Genomic DNA, 27,429 nt, shown 5'->3' with positions numbered 1-27,429 from the left:
AATTACGTCTGAAGTTTTCTCTTTTTAGCAAATTCTTTCAGGAAAATAGTTTCAAATCAGAGAGTGATACTATTAATTCTTTACGGGACTTCTCAAGTAACCAGCAATCTTAAATTATACAAAACATCCTATCAGTTACCATTCATTTCTTCATCATTTAAATAAACTTTCTTTACATAGTATTGTTTCTTAATCTAGCTTTAACGACTTTTTATACTCACATCTCAGGTAATTACATTAAAAATACTACGCTAAACGCAACTACTGAATTACAGAGAATACAGGGAGGCATGTTTAACACCATGATGATACAATCAGGAAAGTCCAGACTATGGGACGCTCCACAAGACAAATGTGTAAAAACATAAGCGGTATTTGTGGGATAGTTGGAAATATAAATACCAACTAGAATTTGATATAACTAAGAAATTAACTTAATTTTTTTAAGATGTAAAATATTGTAATTACGTGGGTTTTAAAAACACTTTAGGGATACGTAAAACTGAAATACTCAAGAATGAAATGATATAATATCTGGAATTATTTCAAAATCAAATGGGAGGATGATGAAGTTTAGCTAAAAAGAGATCATTGGTTAATAACTGTAGAAGCTAAGTGATGGGTACATGGGGAGTCAGAACGCTTCTGTTTACATGTATGTGTATTTAAAACTGTTCACAATAAAAAGTTAAAAAATGATTCTCTAAATTCAGGGTGACAATTCTTTAATTAGTAAGGATTAATAAAATTGTTTTTTAATGGATAACTCAGTGCGTTTCAATGAAAGGGAAAAGAAATGTAAAAGGAAGATTTCATAAAATGATTTTTGGATCATATGACAAAAATGTAAAAATAGTACTTTCTGAAATGGATGTTACTTATGATTAGAATGCATTTATGAATATTAGCTATCTGTGGAAATAATACAGCTTAAGACATGGTTTGTAAATGTGCTGTTACTGGGGAGAATAGAAAGTTTTACCATAGAGTGAAACGATTTTTAGGTTCTGTTCTAACTGGGACATGTGCCCTGGGTCACGCAGTGCCCCTCACTCTGACCTGGTTCACTAAGCACATTCTAATGACCCACTCAAGTGCTGAGGCATATGGGTGACAGGAAGCCACCCTGAGTAGAATATTCAGGTCACTGAGATGAATGATATACCCCATACTACTAAACTATAAATTGTCACTTCAGTTTACCACTATAGTGGGTTTGAGTTTTATAGTTAGGATAAGTTGGTTTTCCAACACTAGATTATCCTTTAGGTAAATAAATTACAAAACTCAGTTCCAAGTCTCTACTAATCTCTCCCAACAGACAAAAAGACACTTCAAGGGACACAGAGTGGGCAAGGAGCAGCCCTCTTAAGTCTCTTAAATGCTCTATTTTCAATTATCATCTAATATGCCTTCTACAAGGGCAGAACTGTAACACATTAGAAAAAAGAAAAGCATAACACTCAGCTTTTAAATACCACTCTCAGTTTAATAATATTAATACTTATAATATACTCGAAAGATATTAACTTCAAAAACTCCTTTGGGGCCGGCCTGGTGGCTCAGGCGGTTGGAGCTCCGTGCTCCTAACTCCGAAGGCTGCCAATTTGATTCCCACATGGGCCAGTGGGCTCTCAACCACAAGGTTGCGCCAGTTCAATTCCTTGAGTCCCGAAAGGGATAGTGGGCAGCGCCCCCTGCAACTAAGATTGAACACGGCACCTTGAGTTGAGCTGCCACTGAGCTCCCGGATGGCTCAGTTGGTTGGAATGCGTCCTCTCAACCACAAGGTTGCCGGTTCGACTCCCGCAAGGGATGGTGGGCTGTGCCCCCTGCAACTAGCAACGGCAACTGGACCTAGAGCTGAGCTGCGCCCTCCACAACTAAGACTGAAAGGACAACAACTTGACTTAGAAAAAAAAAGTCCTGGAAGTACACACACTGTTCTCCCATAAAGTCCTGTTCCCCTCCCCAATAAAATCTTTAAAAAAAAACAACAACCAACTTCTCCTTTGGAAGACAGGATAGAAAAAGAAAGGGGGACATTATAAAGTAAAACACCAGGCCTAATCCTTGAAGAAGTATTCTACCCTTGAACAGAAAAATATCAATTTCATGAACCCATTTGGTCCCAAATTTTCTGAAAAGTCCTGACTTAAAACTATGAATGTGTAAATTAAAACTAATTAATAATATCAACTTTCAAAAGTATTAAACATTGCAACAAATATTAATCTGGCCACTTATACCAATTTTCTGCCATACTTTTTAGGAGCTGCTGCTTCTCAGAGTAGGGAATAGCCTAATTGCTGCAAATGCCTCTCTAGGATCTATGGAGATTGATAAATGACCTGATAAAATACCCAAGTTTCTTCTTCTGGGTTTTCTACAATGTTCACTTTAATCCTATAATGTTCTATGATAATTCATAAGTAGAAATTCCTCTTTCCTCCAGTTATTTATTTCATTTTTACTGTATTTTGGAATCAAAACCATGATGGAAAAAATGATAAACATATTACATATTTTTAAAACCAGAAACCTACTATAGTCTACCAAAGCGTGAAGAATTAAAAAAAAAAAAATGTCCTGACCCTTCATGAATACTTAAAATTGGTCTTTTAAGGGGTAGTATTGTTGCAGTTTTGATTAGATCATAGTAATGTATCTGATATACATAGTATGAGTGAAAACTAATGGTTGGTATTAAGACATATGCACTAGATAGTCTTGCAAATTCAAGTGACGTTACATTGCTATCTATTTTAATGGCTTTTGACATTTAATACCTAGTGGAAAGTACCAAAGATTTTGGTGTCAGAAGGCAGCACAGGTTTGAGTCCAAACTCCACGTATTTGTTATAAAAGTTTAAACATGTTATTTGAATGAGTTTGGACATATTATTTGAATTTCAGCTCTTTCATCAATAAAACATGTGATTAACACCTGTCTTACCCAACTGTGATAAAAGACTTGGTCAAATAATTCAAAATACAAATAATCAAATGAAAAAATATACAACTTCGTTAATAATCAGAGTCAAGTTAAAACAAGATTTGTCACTATTTATGAAACATGAAAACAATAAAAATGAATCACTTGGTCAAAATGTAGCAAGGACCTTAAAAACACATATCTTTTGACCTATTAATTCCCCTCTAAGGACTCTATGCGAAGGAAGAAATTCAAGTTGCCCACAAGATGTTTCAATAAAATGAAAAAAATGTGTATGATCTATATTTTCTACAACAGGTTAACTAAATTATTGTATATTCATAAAATTGAACATTATAATCATTGAAAATTATATTTAAAAAGAAATTTTTAATGACAGGAAAAAACACTATAACAAATGAGAAAAATATATACAATAAGATCTCAACTATGTTAAAACTATAGGTTGATGCAAAAGTAATTGCCGTTTTTGCAATTATTTTTAACTTTTTAAACTGCAATTACTTTTTTACCAACCTAATATACAGGAAAAGAAAAAAGACTGAGAGAAAAATATGAACATGACAACAGCAGTCAACTCGGGGTTGTGCAATATGGCTGATTCTTGATAATTTATACTTTTTTGTATTTTCCGAAAAGGCATGCATGCATTTTGTAATTATAAAAAATATACACTAAAAATATCCTATGAAAACTGCCTGAAGAATTCCACTTTTAAATGTTGTATCAGGGATTTAATTTCAACTAATAATCTGAATCTCCTTCAGAAACCGTAAGCAGATGTCTGAGTGTGGCCCGAAGATAGTTCTACTGATTTTCTACAATATAAACCTTCATTTAATTTAAGGGTCAGATGCTTGCTATCTGGATGCTTTCCAGGCTTGCTGTCTTTGTAAAAAAAATATCAGCTTTCTGCCTTATAATCTTTTTGCAAGCCAAGGTGATTTCCATCTTATATATTTTAGTAATGAGAGTATCTATTCAGGACAATATAAACTCTCCTGGGAGAATGACTGATTGTTGAGAAGGGCCATATTCTGTCCAGCACACTAAGATGAACTAGCTGTCATCAAGCAGCTGTGTTTGTGGACCTGTTGGATATATAACTTTTGTAGCTCACTGAAGTAGTGGAAAACATCTGTCAAACAATAATTTTAGTTTTAGTAGAGCTGAACCTAAGCTGCTCTTTTGGGCAATAATTTAGCTACTTATTAGATCTGCTCCTTGAGTGAGACCATAAAATCGCCATTGGCACCAAGGATGATGCTCACACACCTGCGTGAGACAGCCAAGGAACAAGCATCCAATTCCCCAAACAGCTTCATCAAATCTTTTCAATATAATTTCTAAAGATAGGATGCCAAAATACTATAATTTCCTAATTTTAGAATCAAAATTTCACCTATTAGAGACTAACTTCTGGCATGACAGCATAAATTTTGTTGCCCTGCACCCCAGTGAAACTAGTGCAAACTATCAAAATGCAATTACTTAGAGTCCCTGGAAATGATCCTAAGGATGAACAGCAAGTAAGAACATCTATAAGAACCTGGTAAGAAAGGTGAATCTGGTATTCAAACCAAGACTGCTCCCTCTCGCCCCACCCCAGTTTTTGCCAGGTGCAGAGGCTACTGCAGACAGCTGCAGCCAGGAACACAAAGCTCCCTCTCCCCGCAGTACCCAGGTAAAAGGCTTTCTTCCTAGGAGGAGTGACATGTCAACTTTCTCATCCTGCCCCCAAGTACCTGTTGCTGCAGCTAAGTCCAGGGCTAAGTGAGACTCATAGTTGGGAACTCCTTTTCCCATAACCTCTACTTGTGGAAGAGGTCGACTGTGGGTATGACATGCTGAGAATCCTGGGGACCGGGCATGACAACTTTTGCCCCAGTTCCTGAAGTGGTGAGTCTATGCCAGGAGAGGTAAGCGGAAGATCCTGGGCTGTGTTCTCCTCACCCTCCACCAAATGCTCAGCTCATAGGAGAGGGTGCCACTTTGAGAGAAGCTTACCACTGTCCCTATCGCCAGCTCCAGATACCTGGCTGAGATTTTTCTGGGAGAGAAAACAGGCCATAAAACAGATAGCACCTAATGTCTTCTGAAAAGAACCATCTTCAGCTGCAACAGAGAGGGAAGAAGTTCAAGCCTATAGGTGCTCTCAAGAACAGTATAGGTTGTAGGAAAGATTCTGGCTAAACTGTAGGCTTGTTAGTTTGAAGGCGGGAACTAGGTAAAAAGACAGCTAGAAGGAGCCTTCCTGAGGTCAGAATAAAAACCAAATACTGACCCCAAAAACTTTTCCTTCAAAGGAGCCATATTTTAATTGGATTACTTTGTACAGCAATTTACCAACCAGGGAGGGCATTGTTGAAAACAACAGAGCAATCAGCTGGCAGTTAGTGGAGTTTAACAGTTGGGTGTTGTCAAGGAAGAGAGGGAGAGAGTACTGCCAAAACCACTGTCATCCCAGGATGACTGTGAGAATATCCAAAGCTTTCCCTGCTTGAGAACAACATCAGAGGCTGGTGGTGGTTGTGGTGGTGAAAGGGAGGTTTAAATAGACTTCACTAAAATAAACTTAATTTGACTTCACTGCTTGTGAGAAAGAACAGATTTTTCACATCAGAAAAAGACCATAAAGTAGCCATTATAAGCATGTTCATGGAACCAAAGGAAGCCACGGTTAAGGAAGCAAAGAAGGAATGTTGCATTGACAAATACAAAATATTAATAGATAGAAATTACATATCTTGAATTGATAGAGATTATATAAGCTGAAGAACAGAGAGGAAAAAAATGGATAGAAATAACAATCTCAGAGAAATGTGGAACATCATGAAATACACCAACACACGTGTAATGGGATTACTGAAGAAGAGAGAAAGGAGCAGAAAAAACATTCCAATAAATAAAGGCTGAAAGCACCCAAATTTATTGAAAAACAATAAGCTATTTATCCAGGAGCCTCAAGTAACTCTAAGCAGAATAAAAGCAAAGGAATCCAAAGACACATCACAGTAAAAATGCTGAAGGTCGAAGACAAGCAGCAAGAGACAAATGACTACTTATAATGGAACCCCAAAAAGGTTAACAGTTGATTTCCCAGTAGACAAGGTGGAGGCCAGAAGGCAGTGGGATAACATATTCAAAGTGGTCAAAGAAAAACAACAACTGTCAACCAAGATTCCTATATCCAAGCAAAGCTAATCTTTCAAAAATAAAGCTGAAATAAAGACTTTCCCAAGTAAACAAAAACTGAGAGAATTTGTTGCTGGCAGTCATACCTTACAATAAATAATAATTAGAATCCAGACAAAAAGATAAAAGACTAGCAGTGTTATGGACTGAAGTTTGCATCCCCCCGCCCCCCATTCTTATGTTGAAGCCCTAATCCCAATGTGATAATACCTGGAGAAGGGCCTTTCAGAGACAACTAGGGTTATAACTAGAGGTCATGTGGGTGGGCTCCTGGTCCTATGGGATTGGGGCTGTTATAATAAGAGACATCAGAGAGTTTGCTCTCACTCTCTCTGCTTATACATACTGAGGAAAGGCCATGTGAGCAAACAACCAGGAAGTGGCTGTCTGCCACCCTCGGGGAGATCTCTCACCAGATACCAACTCTGGGCACCTTGAGCTTGCACATCCAGTCTCCAGACAGTGAAAAAATAGATTTCTGTTGTTCAAGACACCCAGTCCATGGTACTTTTTTTATTATTATTAGTTTCATGTGTATAAAACAATGTAATAGACCATTTCACCCCTCATAAAGTGATAACCCCTCCCCCAATCTATTGCCCCTCTGACATCATATATAGCTGTTACAATTCCACTGACTCTATTCCCTATGCTGTACTCCCTATCCTGTGACTATATACATTAAATTATAGTTGACATACAATATTATTCAGCTTGAGCTTCAGGTGTACAGTGCAGTGGTCAAGCATTTAGACTGTTTTGTTACGGCAACTTGAGCAGACTAATACAACCAGTACAGGTAATTATGTAATTTATTGAAAAACAAGTAGTAAAAGACAGTAGACATTCATATTTTCCCTTCTTTTTTCTAATTGATTTAAAAAGCAACTGTATAAAGTAACACATATTAATGTAATGTTGGGTCTATAACATATAGAAATGTAATATATTTGCCAATAATAGTACAAAGGAGGTGGTAGGAGCAAAACTGTATTGGGCTAATGAAATTAAATGCCTACAGATGATAAGGAAATAATTAAAACAACATATTGTGGTATATAACATTAATATGTATAACAATAATACCACAAAAAGGGGGGAAAGAGAACAGAGCTGTATAGGAGTAACTTATCTATGTATTACTGGAATTAAGCTAGTATAAATCAGCAGCTGATTTGGATTAAGACGTATATAGTAAATTCTGGAGAAACCACTAAAAATACTCAAAAAAGGTAAAAAATCGTGCTCGCTTCGGCAGCACATATACTAAAAGGTAAAAAAATCATCAAAAAAAATTAAAATGTTACATTAGGAAATATTCACTTAATGCAAAAGAAACCAGGAAATAGAGGAAGAGAGAAAGAAAACAAATAGAGGAAGAGAGAGACAGAAAACAAAAAGCAAAATGCCAGACATAAGTCAACTTCATTAACAAAAACATTAAATGTGAATGGATTAAACAATTCAATCAGAAGACAGGTTGTCAGAAGGATAAAAAATGATCTAACTATATGCTGTCTACAGGAGACACACAGGCTTAAAATAAAAGGACAGAAAAAGATATATCACGCCAACAGTAACCACAAGAAAGCTGGAATGTGTTAATCAGACAAAATAGAATTTAAAATAAAGAAAATGTTTGAGAGGTAAAGAAAGCATTTCATAAAGAAAAAGGGTCAATAAACCAGGAAAATAAAAGTAATAAACATATCAGTCGCTAATAAAGAAGCACCAAAATACATGAAGCAAACACTGACAGAAACGGAGAGAAATAGACAATTCAGTGATACTAGCTGGATACTTCAATAATGGACAGAACAACAATACAGAAGACCAACAAGGAAATAGAAGACTTGGACAATACCAGAAGCCAACTAGACCAAACTGACACCTACAGAACAGTCCATTCAGCAACAAAAAAATACACAATCTTTTCAAGTGCACACAGAACATTTTGCAGGACACAGCATATACTAGGCCATAAAACAAACCTCAACAAATTTAAAAGGACAGAAATAATACATAGTATGTTCTCCAACCACAATGGAATGAAATTAGAAATCAAAAGCAGGAAAAAAAATTGAGACAAATACAAATAAGTGGAAATTAAATAACACAATCCTAAATAACCAATGGTTCAAAAAAATAAATCAAAAGGGAATCCAAAAACTACATTGAGATGAATGAAAATGAACATACAACAAACCAAAACTTACGGGATGCAGCTAAAGTAGTGCTTAGAAGGAAACTTACAGCTGTAAATGCCTATATTAAGAAAGAATGAAGATCTTAAATTAATAACCTACACTTCCATCTTAAGACATTGGGGGCGGGGGAAGAAAATCAAGACTAAAAAGCAAGTGGAAGGAAGTAAATAATAAAGATCATAATGGAAATAAACAAAATAGAGAACATAAAAAGAGAAAAAGCAATTACAACCAAAAGCTGGTTCACTGAAAAGATCAACAAAATTGACAACCTATTTGTTAAATTGACCAACAAAACGAGAAAACTCAAATTACTAGAATCAGAAATGAAAAGGGGAGATTATTACTGACTCTACAGAAATACAAAGAGTAATAATAAAGGAACACTGAAAAACTGTATCAACAAATTAGATCAAATTCCTAGAAATATACAAGCTACCAAAATGGACTCTAGGAGAAATAGATAATCTGAATAGACCTATAACAAATGAAGAGTTTAAAGTAGTAATCAAAAAACAACTTACACACACATACACTCCCTGCACAGGTTTCATCACTGAATTTTATGAAACATTTTAAGAAAAATTAACAACAATTCTTCATAAACTCTTCCAAAGGATAAAAGAGAACTCTTCCCAACTCATTCTATGAGGCCAGTATTACACTAATACTAAAACCAGATAAAGGAATCACAAGAAAACAAGACCAATATTTCCTTCGAATACAGATACAAAAATCCTTAACAAAATATTAGCAAACCGAATCCAGCAATATATAAAAAGAATTATACACCAAAACCAAGTAGGATTTATCCCAAGAATACCAGGGTCATTTAATATCTGAAAATCAATTACTGTAATACATCATATCAACAGAACAAAAAACAAAAATCATGTGACCATCTCAATAGGTGCAGAAAATATACTTAAAATTTAACACTCTTCCATGACAAAAATAATGAACTAGGAATAGACAGAAATTTCTTCAATCTGATAACAAAGTATCTATGAAAAATCCACAGCTAACATCATACTTAAGGTGAAAGACTAGACGCTCTCTCCCTAAAAATCATGAACGAAGCAAGAATGTCCCCTCTCACTACTTTTATTGAACAATGTACTGAGGTTCTAGCCAGAGCAATTAGGCCAAAAAAAAAAAAAAAAAAAAAGAAAAGAAATAAATGTATCCAGATTGAAAATGAAGTAAAACCATCTCTTCACAGATGACATGATTATGCATATGGAAAAACCCAAGAAATTCACTAAAAAGGTATTATAACTGGTAAATGAGTTCAACAAGGTTATGGTAGACAAAGTCAATATATAAAAATAAATTGCATTTCTATACACTTGCAATACAGAGTCAAAATGAAGTTAAAACAATTCCTTTTATAGTATGTATCATCAAAAAGAAAATACTTAGGAATAAATTTAATAAAAAGTGTGAAATTATTACTTTGAAAACTACAGAAATATTGTTGAAAGAAACTAATGATCTAAATAAATAACTGGAAAAAACCCCATGTTCTTGGAATGGAAGACCTAACAGTTAAGATGCCAATATTTCAAATTAATCTACAGATTCAAAGCAATCCCCATCAGAATCCCAGATGACTTCACTGTAGAAATGGACAAGCCGACTAAAATTCATGTGTAATTGCAAGGGACCCAGAAGAGCCTACACAATGTTGATAAAGAACAATGTTGGGAGAACTCGCACATCCCAATTTCAAAACTTCGTAGGTACAGTGTGGCACTGGCACAGGACAGACATGTAACGTAATAGAAAAGAAGTCCAGGAATAAACCCAGACATCTATGATCATCTCATTTTTAATAAGCGTGACATTCAATGGGAAAGAATAGTCTTTTCAACAAATGGTACTGGGACAAACAGATAGCCATGTGCAAGAGAATGAAGTTGAATGCTTGTCTCATACCATAAAAAAAAATTAACTAAAAATGTATAAAAAATCTAAATGTCAGCTAAAACCATAAAATTTTTGTAAGAAAATATAGACACAAAGACGAAGATAAAAATTACAAGATCTTTGTAATTGTGGATTTGGGGTAATGAATTCTTTGAAATGACACCAAAAGCACAAGAAACAAAAGAAAAAGAGATAAACTAGACTTCATCAAAGTTAAAACCTTTTGCACGTAAAGGACTGCATCAAGGAAGTAAAAAGACAACCCACAAAATGGGAGAAGATATTTGCAAGTCATACATCTGCTAAGGGACTTGTATCAGAACATATGAAGAATTCTTAAAATTCAATAATAAAAATACATATAGCCAATTAACTTGGGCAAAGGATTGGAATAGATATTTCTCCAAGGAAGATATAGAAATGGCTAATAAGCACACAAAAAGATATTCAATAGCATTATTCATAAGGAAATCAAAATCAAAATCACATTGAGATGATCATTTCAGACCTACTGGAATGGCTATAATAAAAAAGTCAGATAATTTAAAAGTGTTGGCAAGGATGTGGAGAAATTGGGTCACTTAACGCATTGCTTATGGAAATGTAAATGGTATAACTACTTTGGAAAACAGTTCGGCAGTTCCTCAAATGATTAAAATAATTACCATATGACCCAGAGATTCCACTCCTAGATATATACCTAAGAGAAATGAAAATGTAGGTCCACATAAAAACTAATGTTTATAGCAGTACTATTCATTAACAGTCAAAAGATGGAAACAGTTCAAATGTTCATTACCTTACAGATGGATAAACACAATGTTGTATTCATACAATGGAATATTATTTAGCTACCTTAAAAAGAAATGAACTGCTGATATATGCTATCACATGGATGAAACTTAAAAACCAACCAATCTTAAGACCACATGTTATTTCATTCATATGAAATGTCTATAACAGGGAAATCTATACAGACAGAAAGTCAGACTAATGGCAGGGAGATGCTGGTGCTGGGGGTGGAAGGGTCAGGGTGATAGCTAAAGAGTAGAGTTTCTTTCCCTTTTTCCTTCATCTACATATTCATACTAAAAAAATTTAATTTTGGTAAGATGTATATAACATGTAATTTACCATCTTAACCATTTCTACGTGTACAGTTCAGTGCCATTAAGTGCATTCACATTGTTGTACAATTATCACCACCATCCACCTCCAGAACTCTTTGCATCTTGCAAAACTGAAGTTGTACCCATTAAATAGCATTTCTTCATTCTTCCATTCCTCAGTCCCTGGCAATCACTATCCTACCTTCTGTTTCTATGAATTTGACTACTCTAGGTACCTCACATAAGTAGAATCATACACTATTTGTACTTTTGTGACTGACTTATTTCACAAAGCATAATGTCTTCAATATTCATCCACAATGTAGCATGTGTCAAAATTTTGTTCCTTTTTAAAGCTAAATAACAGTCGATTACATGTGTACATTACATTTCCTTTATCCATTTATCTGTTGATGGGAACTTGGTTTGCTTTCATCTCAGGTTTCTTTTGAGGTGACAAAAATGTTCTAAAATTGATTGTGGTGATATACCAAAAACTATTAAATTGTATAATTTAACTGGGTAAATTGTATGGTATGTGAATTTTACCTCAATAACGCTGTTTACAAACAAGATAAATAAGGAAATGGCAAAGGGGAAAAAATGGTGTGTACAGAAAAAGTATTCACAAAGAAGTCTTATTATATGAAGTTGCCCACAAAAAGATGATGATTTAGGAAAAGCAATAGTATGGGAAACTACATAAAAATGTTATTGTCATCAAGCCTCTCTTTTCTTTATGATTTTGAAAATATCATGATTGCTATTTTAATTATTATTTTTGATGGGAGAGTATGACTGTGTATTCTTCTCAAGCAATAATTCATTTGAAAAGCAACCCCACATCTGCTACACCTTTTAGTGACTACTAAAGTTGATATGTTGAACATTTATGAATAATTGGCAAGGTATGCTAGGAAGTCATTTGGTTTTCTGCTTTTTTTAAAACATCTGATGTCCTATTGCCAATGACAGTTAAACAAGCTTCTTGAACTTAATAACATTACTTGGTAAAGTGCTGTATTCTCTAAAGATGCTTTATTTAAGTAATCAATATTATCCATTCAGGAACTGTAGTAGTCTGAATATCACACATTTAATTCTTCTGTTTTAGAGAGAGTGAAGCATTTAACTCTTTGAAAACACTTTGAAACTCATTGGTCCCAATGATTCACCATCTGTGACAAATGAGCAAATTTTACTATAATTTAAACCAAACTTAATCAGTCTAGCAGAAAAATAAAAAAAGGAAATTGGAAGCTTAAATTATTCAAAGGTTACTCCATATTTCTTTTTATAATTAAAATTTATTGAGGTGACGATTATTAAAATTACATAGGTTTCAAGTGTATAATTCCATAATACATCATCTATAAATAAAGACGATGTGGTATATATACACAATGGAGTACTACTCACATAAAAGATGAAATAGTGTCATTTGCAACAACAATGATGGTTCTTGAGATTATTATGCTAAGCAAAGTAAGTCAGACAGAAAAAGTAAAAAACTGTATGACTTCACTGATATGTAGGATATAAAACTGAAAGCAACAAATTAACAGAACAAACAAATGAAGAAACAAAAACTCCATGTTTTGTTTGGATCATTTTTGTTGAATTTTCCTGTTAATAACAGCAGTTATTAATAGTTATTAATAACAGTTATAACTTGCTTTGCAGCAATTTTGATTTGGGGGTGGATTATATTTGCGGTAAACTTTTAGAGGTAGACTTAGAGAAAAAAAGCATAGCAGTTTTGTATTTTGTTAAATAGCATCAGACTGATTTACAGAAAATGGGCTTCATATGTCTGAGCAACCACCGATGTTTGTCTCTATGCACAGTACTATTAACTAAGTGTCTTACCCTCCTTTGTTTGTTGTTAAAGTTGCCTTAATTCTCATTTTTTAGAATGCTAGTGAGAGTGAATGTTTTCTCATGTCACCATTCATTACTAGTTTTCACCGAGTAAACTATTTATCTCTGTGAATTGTTTATTTGTAGAATCTCACTGTAATTAGTCTAGAACGTACAGAAGCGACAAAAATGTTTTATATAAGCTTTTATCAGACATATTTGCCACATTTCCCTACACCTGGATGCTTTCCTTTTGAAATGTAATTGTACTGGATCTTAGAATTAAAAACAAAACAAAACTTTAAAACATTAATCTACTCTTTAATAATGCACTTCCCATCTTGAATCCTAAATCAGTGAGAAAAGCAAAGCAATCAGAAAAGAATTTTCATAAATTCCTCACCACACCTATTCACCTACCAGTATCTGTGCCCGTGTACTTTGCTCTTCCTCTACTTACCATCACAAATCCTCTGCACTCTTTATCTACGGCTAACCCACTTCCATTTGAGTGTTGGCTCTCACTCTCCTTGGGGACCTTACAACTCTCCCTTCTCTCCTGTACCAGCAAATCTCTTTCTACTGTTTTCCCCTTCAGGATACAAACACTTGTTTTTTTCAGTTAAGAAAAGGATGCTCTCTCTAAAAGTTAACAGTGATTACCTCTGGGTGGTAAGAATGTTGTTGATTTGCATTTTTTTCACATTTTGAAACTTTTCATATTGTCAAATTTTCTACAATGACTATATCATATGTATAATCAGAAAGACCCAAATGAGTTAAACAGAGAAAGACTGTTTTAATAGACAAAATACAGATGTAGGAGAAATATTTTGGATTTTATTCAACAGAAACTCGTTGAGAGAGACTGAGGAAGAGCCTCAAATATGATCAGTTTACTTGAGCATAAAATGAGACCTTTTTGCATGAAATATCACTTCCCTCCACCCCATTCTTTAAAGGTACCTGTTAAATATTATTATTTTAGACTAAAATATTACTAGTACCGCTCATTTTTATTGAGTTCACAAAAAATGAAATAGCTATAACATTCTCTTCCTTTCCCATTTAACAACATTTTTGTTAGTAAAACTTCACTTACTAATTAATTTTGCTGATAAATACATGCCTACAAAATAGTAAAAAGCTGTTACATCCAATGAACATAAAATGAATGTTCTAAGAGGCAATGTTTCAGCACTGAACGTAACTTTCTAACTATATTTTATTTCTCTAGGCTAGCTGTTAACAACATCAACTGTACATATTTTTTCTTATGTAAGAAGCTCTGAAGAGATAATGTAATATAGATTTCATCTCTCACCTTAATGTTTTTGTAAAAATGTAGATTTCAAATTCAGTGAGGTAAATAAAATGTATTTTCTTAAATCCAAAAAGGGAGTATCATTGAAGAAGTACTGATTTGGCATACCAGAAAAGAACAAAGATACAGATTCTGGTTACATAGAACACATAAGTATATCAGAAAAAAAAAGGCACAGTGAAGAAATTCACATCTTACTATATTTAGTCTATTTGGGAATAACACCTAAAATAAAAACTATTTGCTGCTTTAAGGACAAACTAATGACATTCTATAGTTTCTTCCAGCTTTCTTAGTTGCTTTCCAGTGAAGTGTCTAGCCATTACAATAATCTGGAACACAGCTCAGAACCAGGTAAGTACTAAAGGTACGTGAACTGTTAAAATATGTCACAAATTCCTCTACTATATCACAACCTTTTTTCTTGGTAGAGTTCTCTAGGCTCTGACTCAGTCTTTTTTTTAACAACTCAATTCTGGTAACTCCATTGCAGATTTAAAGCAGCTACAATGACAATAACTGAGAGCAAGGAAAGAGATTATAAGTTTAGAAAGTACAGCCGATCCTCAAACTACGATAGTTCGACTTACTGTTTTTTGACCCTGTGATGGTGCGAAAGAGATAAGCACTCAGTAGAAACCTTACTTTGCATTTCCAACTTTGATCTTTTCCAGGGCTAACAATATGCTGTATGATACACTCTTGTGATGCTGGGCAGCGGCAGCTGACCATAGATCCCAGTCAGGCACGCGCTTACGAGGATAAACAAATGATACTCTATAGTGTATTCATTGTGTTAGATGATTCTGCCCAACAGTAGGCTAATGTAAGTGTTCTGAGCATGTTTAAGGTAGGCTGGGCTAAGCTATGATATTTGGTAGGTTAGGTGTATTAAATGCATTTTGACTTACAATATCTTCAATTTAGGATGGGTTTATCAGGATAGGATATAACCCCATTCTAAGTCAAGGAGAATCTGTAAATAAAAATATCCCCAACATGCTTCAAAATACTGTGGAGGCATAATATAATCACTGATGCTCAAGACTGTGGCTCTGAATCACCAATAAATTGTTTCCCTATTTTCAGTGTACTCTACTTAAGAACATAGGCAAGTATGTATTTTGGAATACGTACTTTCCATATACGAAGTCCTAGACATGTTATCCTTCATACCAATTCTGTGAGGTATTATTCTTATTTTGTAAATGAGAAAACCAAGGTGCAAAGACTAATTTGCCTAAAGTCACAAAGGCTTGAAATCAGGGTTTGATTCCAACCCATGTTCTTTCTAACTACATCATGCCATCTGACAACTAACGCCGAATGGCACAATATTCAGTTATCTAAAAAAGTAGCTAATTTAGACCATCTCGTGATCTGATATAAGATCAGTGAGATTCCATGATGAAGAGCCTCAAGGAATATGGCATACATTTGGACTTCTGAATAAATGGCAAAGTGACCAATCAAGCATGTAGTTGTAAGTAGAGTGCGGTTAAAATAAACAAACAAATGTAAGGTGACAGAAAAAAAAATCTATTATCAGTTGTAATACTAAGTTTGAATGGACTAAATTCTCTCACCATATACAAGTACCATAACCATATACAGAAATATATATAACCACATAAAAAACAAAACCAAGTTGTACACTGATTTACATGTAAAATTATTTATAAACTCCATTTCATATGTCTATGCCAATCAATCTCGCTCATGTTTCCACACCCATATTTATGTTAGTATGTGATTAGGCGCAAAAAGAAAAGTGAGAGAAGATACAAACCAGGATAGAAACATGGGTTACCCAATTTGTGGGAAATGATCCAAGTGGAAGGGATGGGGAGAGAGAAGGAGCTTAGAATAACAACAAAAACTGACTATGACACAATCCCATTTATGTAAAATTATGTTTGTGAAAAAATTAAAACAAAAAAAAAAAGACAACAAAACAAAAAAATAAGCCCACAACAGAATGTTTTAGACTAATATTTACCCATCTGATATTCACAATATATTAATAGGGAAAAATTTTACTAGAACCTATCAACCAGTTCTAATATACGTGCATGTATATGTGTATATGTTTGTACAAGCAGGAGGCTAATACAACAGAATGCACACCAGCTTGTAAGCACTGGTGACATAAAGGTGGGGGCAGAATGGGACATGATGATTAGCTTTCCTTTTACACTTCATTGTACTAATTGTTTCACATACGTCAACAGGCGTAATTTATTTTGTAATATAAAAGTCTAATGAAAAGTTTAAAAAGGACATAGAGGTTACAGAAACTAAATAATAATATTAAGTCCAATAATATAGCACATAAATGAGAACTAATTACATATATGTACAAACACATATGTGCAAGCTGCCCTATGTCATTAAAGAAGTGTGTTCAGAACGGCCAGTCCTCACAACCCATCAGCCTGAAGGTCAATCCCTCCCACTGACATGTAAACAGCAACCAAAGCTCAACTAGAACAGGAGGGCATACACAACCCACACAAGGGACACACCTGGGAGTATCTGGCTGAGGTCATCAGAAAGACTGTCACTGAATCCCACAGGACACCTACTACACATGGCCACCCTACTAAGACCGGGAGAGATAGCAGCCCTACCTAATACATAGAACCACACATAGGGAGGCAGCCAAAATGGGGAGACAAAGAAACATGTCTGAAATAAAAGAACAGAACAAAGTTCCAGAAAAAGAACTAAATAAAATGGAGACAAGCAATCTACCAGACATAGAGTTCCAAACACTGGTTATAAGGATGCTCAATGATCTCAGTGAGAACCTCAACAAAGATGTAGGTAAAAAACAAAAATGAGATAGAAAACATAAAAAAGAATCAGTCAGAAACAAAGATTACAATAACTGAAATGAAGGAAACATTAGAGGAAACCAACAACAGATTAGATTAAACTGAGGACTGAATTAGCGACTTAGAAGATAAAGTTGCAGGTAACACCTAATCAGAACAACAAAAAGAAAAAAGAATCCAAAAAAACTGAGGACAGTTTAAGGGGCCTCTGGGACAACATCAAGCGTACCGACATTAGCATCAGAGACGTACCAGAAGAGAGACAGCAAGCAATTGAAAACCTATTTGAAGAAACAATCACAGAAAACTTTCCTAACCTGGCTAAGGAAATAGGCATACAAGCCCAGGAAGCACAGAGGGTCCCAAACAAGAAGGATCCAAAGAGGCCTACACCAAGATACATCATAATTAAATGCTAAGGTTAAAAACAAAGAAAGAATCTTAGAGGCAGCAAGAGACAAGCAGTTAAGTTACCTACAACGGAGCTCCCACAATACTATCAGCTGACTTCTCAACAGAAACTTTCCAGGCCAGGAAAAATTGGCAGGAAATACTCAAAGCAATGAAAAGCAAGGACCTACAACCAAGATTACTCTACCCAACAAGGCTATCATTTAGAACCAAAGGACAGATAAAGAGTTTCCCAGAGAAGAAAAAGCTAAAGGTGTTCATCACCACCAAAACAGAATTCCAAGGAATCTTAGAGGAACTTCTTTAAGACAAAAAAACAAAACAAACAAAAAACCCAAAAATATGAATAAAATGGCAATAACTACATATCTATCAACAATTACTTACAATGTAAATAGATTAAATGTTTCAATCAGAAGATAGGGTGGCTGAATGAATAAGAAAACAAGATCCTTACACATACTGCCTACAAGAGACTCACTTCAGATTGAAAGACGCACACAGACTGAAAGTAAAGGGATGGGAAAATGATATTTCATGAAAATGGAAATGAAAAAAACCAAAAAAAGCTGAGGTACCAATACGTATACCAGACAAAAATATATACTTTTAAAACAAAGGCTATAACGAGAGACAAAGGACCCAATAATCCCACTTCTGTGTATTTATCCAAAGAAACCCAAAATGCTACTTCAAAGGGACATGCGCATCTCTATATTCATTGCAGCATTGTTTACAGTAGCCAAGATGTGGAGGCAGCCTAGGTGTCCATTGACGGACCAATGGATAAAGAGGAGGGGGTACATGTATACAATGGAATATTGCTTGGCCACGTAGGACAATGGGTTTTTGCCATCTTTGGTGGCATAGATGGACCTGGAGGGTACTGTGCTGAATGATGTCAGACAAAGACAGATACAATGTAATTGTGCTTATATGTGGAATTTAAAGAACAAAACAAACAAAACAGAAACAAACTCATAGATACAGAGAACATTTTGATGTTCACCAGATGGTGGGGGCTTGGGGGTTGAATGAAATAGGGGAATGGATTAAGAAGTACAAATTGGTTGTTACAAGTAGTCATGGGGATGTAGGGTATAGAATAAGGAATATAGTCAATAATATTGTAACGACTATGTATGGTGTCAGATGGGTAACTAGATTTATCGAGGTGATAGATGGAAGGGGGGTTGGAGACAGGGTAAAAAAGGTGAATGCATTAAGAAGTACAAATTGGTAGTTACAAAGTAGTCACAGGGATGTATAGTAAAGCATAGGGAATACAGTCAATAACATGGTAATAACTATGTATAGTGCTAGGTGGGTAATAGACTTGTCAGGGGGATCACTTAAGATTATATAAATGTCTAACTCCTCTGCTGTACATCTGAAATTAATATACAATAACACTGAATGTCAACTGCAATTAAAAAGTAAAAAAGTGGGGAAAAAGTGAAGGGGAATAAGAGGTTCAAGTTTTCAGGTATAAAACAAATAAGTCATGGGGATGTAATGTACAGCATAGGGAACATAGTCAATAATATTGTGATAGCATGGTACAGTATCAGATGGTTGCTGGATTTATCATGGTGATAACGTCTTTAGGTATATAAATGTTGAATAACTATGGTGTACATCTGAAACTAATATAATATTGTATGTTAGCTATATTTTAATAAAAATCTTAAAAAAAACCAAAATACAACTGTGTTTATTCAGTACAGATTTACCAAGCTTCTACTCTGGGCCAGGCCTGTTGTAGGTATGTGAGTATTCAGACAAACCTCTGCTCTGCATGTAAATATTCTGGAAGATGTAAGATAAAATATAATGTATACAAGCTTGCAAATCTAGATTTATGAAGGAATAGTCTGTATATATTAGCCCTCAGATGGTAATTCAATGATCTGATTAATAATAAATGCCAACAGTTGATCTTTAAGTTGGAAATCTGAAATATTATGGCAATTTGTTTATATTAAATACTGCTCAGAATAAAATTTTCTGTAAAGAATGCTGTTATAGTTTGAAAAAGGTCATTAGTTAATAAATGTTTTTCACCCAAAAGGGTCGTTAATTAACTCTGTATGTGACTTGAATTCCTACCAAATAACTAGTCTAAAAGGTGACAGGATACACATTCCTGCTTTTTATGCAACACATTCTATTTCTCACATTGGTAATCTACAGGAGGAAGAAATCAATGCTAGTTTGTTATATGGCAACCATCACTGCTGTCAATTTACAGCTAGCTTGTCTCAAAATTATCTGCCTCATCAAGGTCACAGTTCTAAACTGAGAGTAATTTTAAAGACTTCCTTAAGATTCCAGTTGGAAGCTGTTGGGGAATCTCACTTTTAATTGCTGTGTTTCAAGCTATTCCTTAGGCCACGGCTAGGTCTCTAAATTTTTATTTTCCTTGCAAAAGCAGGCCCAGGGACTAAAAGTTTGTATGAATTATTCCTAAGTATAGCCATCACCACCTCCTTGACAGCTTTTGGATTCTGCCATCATGCTTAAAATAAGGCTGAAAGCAGAGGGGGATCCAGAATTGTGCTCTCTCTCCTTCATACACACTCTCAGGGCTAGCTCCCTCAGAAGTCGGGTAGACAAGATCTTTCTTGTTTCGAGGGATTGATAAAAATAACAAACACGGTTAAGTTTTAAAGTCTAAGATCCTGTTACACACGATCTTACAGGTTTGATCTTCTTTCCTCAAAGCCCTCCTACCCAGCATGCAGGCCTATAGAAATAACTTATAAAAACAGGTGTCTGTTGGTCTTAAATGAGTCACTGTATTAAGTCATACCTATTTCTCTTAGCCTCTGCCCTACAAAGGAATGATTACTTTGGTAATTTTCTCTCAAATAAACGAAAGGTTACACTTCGGCTTAAAAAGTAGATAATTCAGCACTTTTCACAATATCCACTTTACCTGTTTTAGCACAGAATTCTGCCTCTGATTGACAACTCAGAACCTGAATTGATATTATAGACCCCCAAACTTAACATAAATTCGAAAAAGAGGCTCAGACTAAAAAGTATAGAACTTAAACTCTCACAACGAATGGGAAATTTAACCCAGTATACATTTCTGAAATTTTCATGGTGTAGCAGCTGTATTTCAAAAGAGCTGGAGCCAACACAAAACTCCAAAGCTACGGTGAGACTCACAACCAACAGGCTATTTAAAAAGCCTAGGCTTCCTCGATCTGTGGCAGCCACAGAGCCACGTGAATTCCTCTGGTGTATGCGTATGTGTTTCTGACAATAAATAAAATGAGAGCCAGGGCTCCATTTCCTAGCAGATTCAATGAAGCAAGTATGTCAATCTCCTCTTCAACCCTAAATACCATCTGCAACCATAACCGGGTGACAACCTCTTATCAGCCATTATAACTAAGGATCCCTTCTTAAAAAGAGCAGCACGGCCCTTCTGGCAGCAACCTTACAGGGATGTCATGAGAATTAATGAAGGACTGTAATACGTATATTCTGAATAACAAACTAAAGACACCCAATTCAAAGTAAGATTACTATTTTTGACACATTAGGTTTATCAGAGAAGCTTCTGCTTTTTCAAGCTGAAGTAGCTAATGGAATATTTCACGACTTGCTTTAATACAGTTATTATCATTTGCTTCTCTTGTTTACGTCTCTCCTCTCCTCTCCTTTTCATCTTACTGATGAAAAATGAGCTCCCCAGAGCCTGAAAAATTTCAGCAAGGTATTTTGCTTCTGAGGTTAAATAAAGGGAATACATTCTCCCCAAACTCCCACAGAAATCTTAAATATTAACAAACGCTTTAATCTCCAAGATCTATGGCCAACTATTTTGTCCCACGTGGACAAGTGAAAGGAGATTGGCCTAATTTGAAGAGAAAATTTGACTCTTCTTTAATTTACATATGGAATATTTAGCTTATACTGATTTTGTTAAAAGAAATATTAAAAAAATTAGATGGCACCATAGTTTTTCTATTCTACATTAGAAAATGAGCTTAGGTAATGCCCCATAGGCAAATTTAAAAGTAGCAACAGATCATAATCCTGATAAACACTGAGAAGCTATAGCATTAGGTTTCTTAGTCATACTCACCTTAGACTATTTTGTTGGCCGGGTGGAATGACACTATAGTAAACTGGCATTCCTGTGGTGGGCATAGATCCTTGATTAGATTGATTAGGGAAAATAACAGGCTGTTGATAAGTCTGATGGGTAATTCCTTGAGAACCTTGAGGCAGTGAAACCTAAAATTTGAAAGACAATTTAGAGGGGAAAAAAGTGCTTGAAAACCTTGCAAATGTTAATGTCGCCAGCCTTCATAAACTTTCCAAGTATGAACAGTTAGGAACAAGCTAAAAGTGCCCAAAGCCTGTCCGGAAAAGGTGGCCACAGCACTACCACTTTATTTCTATGCTCTTTACAGCCAGGTACTGTTTTTTGGCTAGCATTTATCAATTGTACACTAGGATAGATGCGTTAGATTATAAGAAAAAAGATTCTTATGACCCTAAGTAAAAGCTATTTTAAAAAAGAAACTTTCCAAATAAGGATGACCACATGACATGCTAAGTAAAACTCAGGTAGGGTACCAGTGAGATACTGGATCGAAAAGAGTGTGAGCTTTGCAGCGTAAGGTATTTGGATGTGAGATCAGCTTCATCACTTCACTATCTATGTGTCATCGGACAAATGACAACTATTGTGAGGTCCCACAGTTCCTTATCTGAAAAAAAATGGGATGCCAACTCCATTGCAGGGCAGGTATGATCTCTATTATAATTTCCATTTACAGGTTCTAGCACAGTAGGCATTCGGTGAACAGTGGATCTTTCAATTCTTTGTGTTCTGTATTATCTACATAGAGACCACATGAACAAAATGGATTCTTCAATTCTGTATTTTGGTGCTCTGGTTTCTAAAATAGAAATGACATAGGCATAATGGGTTCTTAATGTACAAATGTGCCACAACATTACAGTTGGACAACAGTGATTTTGGTAAATAAAGCCAATATAAAAGTTTCTGATTATGATGATAATGTTAGTAATAGTAGTCTCAATGATAATATTAGTAATAGTGATGACAGTGAAAGTTACTTTTACCAAGTACTTACTACCATGTTTAAGTTCTGTTCTAAACACGTTAGGTGTATTATTATATCAAGTCTTCCTAACAACCCTAAGAAGATACTTTTATCATCCTTGTTGTATAGATGGGGAAATAACTGAGGTTAAGAACTTGCCCGAGGTTGTACAGCTAGGAAGTAGGGAAGTCAGGACATGAACCTAATGGGCCCTATGGCCCCAGAATCTCAGTTCTTTACTACTTCACTTTTCTCTACACCTGGGCTCTGTGATTTCTAGGTTAATGATTAACTTCTCAGTCTTATCTATATAGCATGTTTCTGAAATGTAACTAGTCTTTCCAAAATACACAGTAATCTATTACTTTCAATTTGGCTCAATTGTTGCAAAGAAAGTTACTGGTTTGAGTATGCAACTCAATACATTTCAGTTTACCTACTGAGGCAGTATAACATTCTGAGATTATTATTTTTGGTTTTATCTAGTTTCATGATGTATCTTTTCTTTTTGTCCTGTTGCTTTCTGTAATGAAGAGGCTTCAAAACTGGACATACGCTCAGTGCTCAACAGTCCTTGATAATTCCACATTCTTACATTTTAATTTTTTGGAATTAAACGGAATATGCTAGCACCTTTGCTCATCTACTTCTCCATCCGCCAAATGTTTTCTTAACCAATTTATGCACATAATTTTCTTTTAAGAGCTACTTAAAGGTTTATAGCTTCCCAGAAGACTTCTGTACTGTCTCTAATCTGTTCATGGCTGTATTTCATGATTCTTTCAGTTACCGGTCTGAATACTATCACCAATTTGTTTACATATGTTTAGATGAAATACACGTACATTTATCTTCCCAATTAGATGGTTTTTACCTTGTTGAGATGAATGAAAAGGGCCTTTGGATTTCTTAACATTAGACTCAATTATGGAAAACTACAAGACCAGTAAAATAAACTACTTGCAAGTTATTCCAAAAAGATGAAGGAAAGTGAAACAAATTTCTGAAAATGTGCCATATTATTCTAAAAAAAAAAAATCTGACTTATTTATGAAACAATAGGTATTTCTACTTTAGAAGTATAAATTAAAATCCATGTCATTTTAAATATATGACATGTCATTCTTTTGGGGGAATTAAGGTGGGAAAAAATCAGTTTCAACATGGGAAACTGCACAATCTTCTCTATACTATAGACACGGATTTACAGTCTGTACTCTATCTCACTGCTTCAAATACCTCCCTCCATCTCTGTTTTCCTTCCTATTGCACACTCCTCAAGAGACTTTCTAAGGAGCTCACTTACAGAACAGGCACTTGTTTACATACTTATATAGTTGAAAACATAGACAATGGCAGACAAAATTTACCTGCCAATATCAATGTAGTTCAGTTACTTTTTCAAAAAAATTAATGAACGGAATGAAAAAGCAATAAAATAAGGATAAACAAAGCTGCTATGACTAACAAAATTCTTAAAGACTATAAGCTATATATCATAGAGCACTGTCCCTATATTAAACAAAGAGAGAAAATGCACTGTGGCATCTTTATTCAAAATCACCTCTACCCAAAGTAGATGAGAGTGACACGTACCTGATATGATGGCACTGAAGGATAGGGGATGACGACTCCTTGAATCTGACTTCCAATGCCATTGGGTTGGCCACCAATGAGGTTCTGACTCGGGGGCTGCTGAACTCCAACTATTCCTTGGTAGTTTTGTTGCTGGTTGGGCATAACTTGATAACCTGTAACGGCACAATGAGTTAAACTGTGCTTTGAATTTATTTCATTTAATAGGATGTTTCTGTATTTTAAGTAAGTACTTTTGTGTTCTAAAATGACAGAATTTTGTTTAAACAGCAAATCTCAAAATGTCCCTCTATGATGAGAGCTAACATTTAAAAGGTGTACTATGTAGGCAACCCAAGTCAGCTACATTTTTTTCTCCCACATAATACATTCAAATAAAATTTGTATACAAAGACTCCTTTGCAGGTGAGCAAATTTATAGGGTCACAGATAGAGAATTACTATTCACTATGTACTACAATCTATTATGACAACTAGTTTCTGGAGACCAGGACTGGCTACATAATTTGTGGGGCCCAGTGCAAAAGGAAAATGTACGGCCCTTTGTTAAAAAATTATTGAGAATTTAGAGTTGGGAATATTACACCAAGCATGGGACCCTGTGAAACTGCAGAGGCTGCATGGCCATGAAGCTGGCACTTCTTGGAGGTCAAAAAAAGGGAGAAGGGGGGACTACGTTTATATGATGGTCTTAATGTTTAAAATAAAATAAATAACACTAAGATATAAATCCTCACATTAGGGATGTGTCAAAGGTACAACGAAAATGGCATTATTTAGTAAAATTTTAAGAATATTTCCTTATTGTATTAAGGTAATTAGAGAAATAGATACTTAAACGATTAAATAATCTGCCAGAAATCACAGATCAGTCATCTAAGGGACAACTCTTCCCTAAGCTGAAGACCTTGTTAGTAATTTAAGTAGTCTGTTAAGAATACAAATTTACTTTTAACAAGTGAATTTATCAGTTATTTAAATAAAGAATCCACAATGATAAGTTTTGAGTAGTGAATATGAATTTCCTGATCCTAAGAGGATTCCTTCAGGTAAACCATTTAGTTAAAGACTTATATAAACTACTAGAAGTTACAACAAATCTTAAAAAAAAAAAAAAAAAAAAAGAAACCAGATAATAAATAACTAAGCTTCTAGCTTCAGGATATTTAAAATGTTTCTACAAAGATGAACCAAACTATGGCACTTCCGGTGCATAACATCATGAATGTAGTTTGCTATCTTATAAGTTATCAGTTTTCACTTTCATCCTTACTAATCCCTAAAGCAACAGAAATGGCAGAGATTCCATCTCAGGTAATGATTATATACAACAGCATCACTGTAGTTGCCTGGAAGCCTCCATGATTCTGCTCAATGATGACATAATTGAATAAAATCTAGCATCAACCTTCTCTGAAGACATAAATACAAAGTATATCTGATAACTAAGCAACAACAAAGTATAATGCAGTTCTAGTGAATACTTTTAATAGTGAAGCGTTTTGTAAAATGCTATTTGTATGGCAACCGTGCTTTATGGCCACGTTTCAAATGACTTCACACCAATCTAACTTTGTACAAAAAAATGTATATTTTTGTCATTATCTGTAATAAAAGTGATTGATAATATATGCTACTTCATAGACCATTCTCCTTTTGAATGTCTTATAATACTTAAGTTTATCTAATGACAAGTATTTCAAATTCATACCCTAAATTCTGAACACTATCAAAAAATATAGTTAACACATTTCCACCCCTAGGAAAATAAAGGGCAGGAGTGAAAAATGGTATGTGAATATAAACTGTTTTCTTGTGTTGGAAATGCCACCACTGCACGTGTGCGGACACACACACATACACACACACACACACACACACACACGCATATATATATCACAACATTAGAATTTGGGCTCATTTCTTTATAGACTGGGAAAGTAACTTCTTACAATAGACTTGTCAGAATTATAGTCCACTGGAATTAAAAAGAAATGTGTGGACATGTGGCAGAAATCAGTGTAACATAATCTGACTTAAAATACCATGACTTCAATAGTAACATCCCCCTAAGAAACTTCAAATGTTTTTTTTTTTGTATTTCTTTTGTAGTTTATTCATAATATATACAAAGTTGCAGGTTGCTTTGAAAAAAAAAAACAACCACAAAGAAACTTTGAAAAAGAATGGAAATTTATGTGCAAATGTGGTTCTCACTTTAAATTTACTAATTTTTAGAGATTCACATTGGAGGCCTCCTGCCTAAAATTCTCATGAAAAGAAAGTCAGACACAGAAAGTTTTCAATAGCTATAGATTTCATGTCACAGTGCTGTAATGTGGGGTCACTTGGACACTATACAATGGAATTTGCATCTGTGAATTCCCAATAGTATTTCAGATTTCTTAATGAAGCCAAATCTCCACTTATATCAATGCCAACACACACACACGCACTCTCCACATAAACACCATGTACATTTTGAAAATGTGACAACAAAACAAAATCTAAAACATTTGACTCTAGCACCTAGTCATTGGTTACAAAGGGTAGTAAAAAGGCTGCTGTGCGCCCAGGATGTGCTGGTGAGTGACATAAAGATGAATAAGCCACGGACACTATATTTGAAATTAGGCATAAAGGCATTCTTAGACACAACACCATATTAGAAAAGCAGAATAAATTGGGTCTTACGAAAACAAGAGAAATTAATCCTGACTGATACTCATAGCTAGCGATATCTGAACTTGGACTTAAAAGAAAAAGTCTGGAAAAAGTGAAAAATGAGTAATATATTTGAGGAATAAGGAATAGTCAAGAGTGGCTGGATATGGTATGTGGGGTGGAAAGTAGAGAACTGGTGGAGAACCAATGATTTTACAAGTAGAAGAGCAATGAGAATTAGCTGAAAC

The 27,429-nt window shown here is 34.8% G+C and overlaps 1 protein-coding gene across 8 annotated transcripts in view; it reads right to left on the bottom strand.

Moving 5' to 3' along the window:
• R3HDM1 (R3H domain containing 1) overlaps window positions 1–27,429 on the bottom strand; it is a 111,533-nt gene that overhangs the window by 17,187 nt on the left and 66,917 nt on the right. For all 8 annotated transcript variants that reach the window (XM_074335625.1, XM_074335626.1, XM_074335634.1 and 5 more), the window contains 2 exons: window positions 24,518–24,672; window positions 21,931–22,082 (listed from right to left, as the gene is read on the bottom strand). In XM_074335625.1, coding sequence (XP_074191726.1) covers window positions 21,931–22,082; window positions 24,518–24,672 — 307 coding nt within the window. The remainder of the gene's footprint in view (window positions 1–21,930; window positions 22,083–24,517; window positions 24,673–27,429) is intronic.

Source organism: Rhinolophus sinicus, linkage group LG01, assembly GCF_036562045.2.
Source record: "Rhinolophus sinicus isolate RSC01 linkage group LG01, ASM3656204v1, whole genome shotgun sequence".
In the NCBI taxonomy this organism is placed as follows: Eukaryota; Metazoa; Chordata; class Mammalia; order Chiroptera; family Rhinolophidae; genus Rhinolophus; species Rhinolophus sinicus.
Note: the sequence above shows the minus strand (reverse complement) of the source record. Positions and strands in the feature narration are given on the sequence as shown.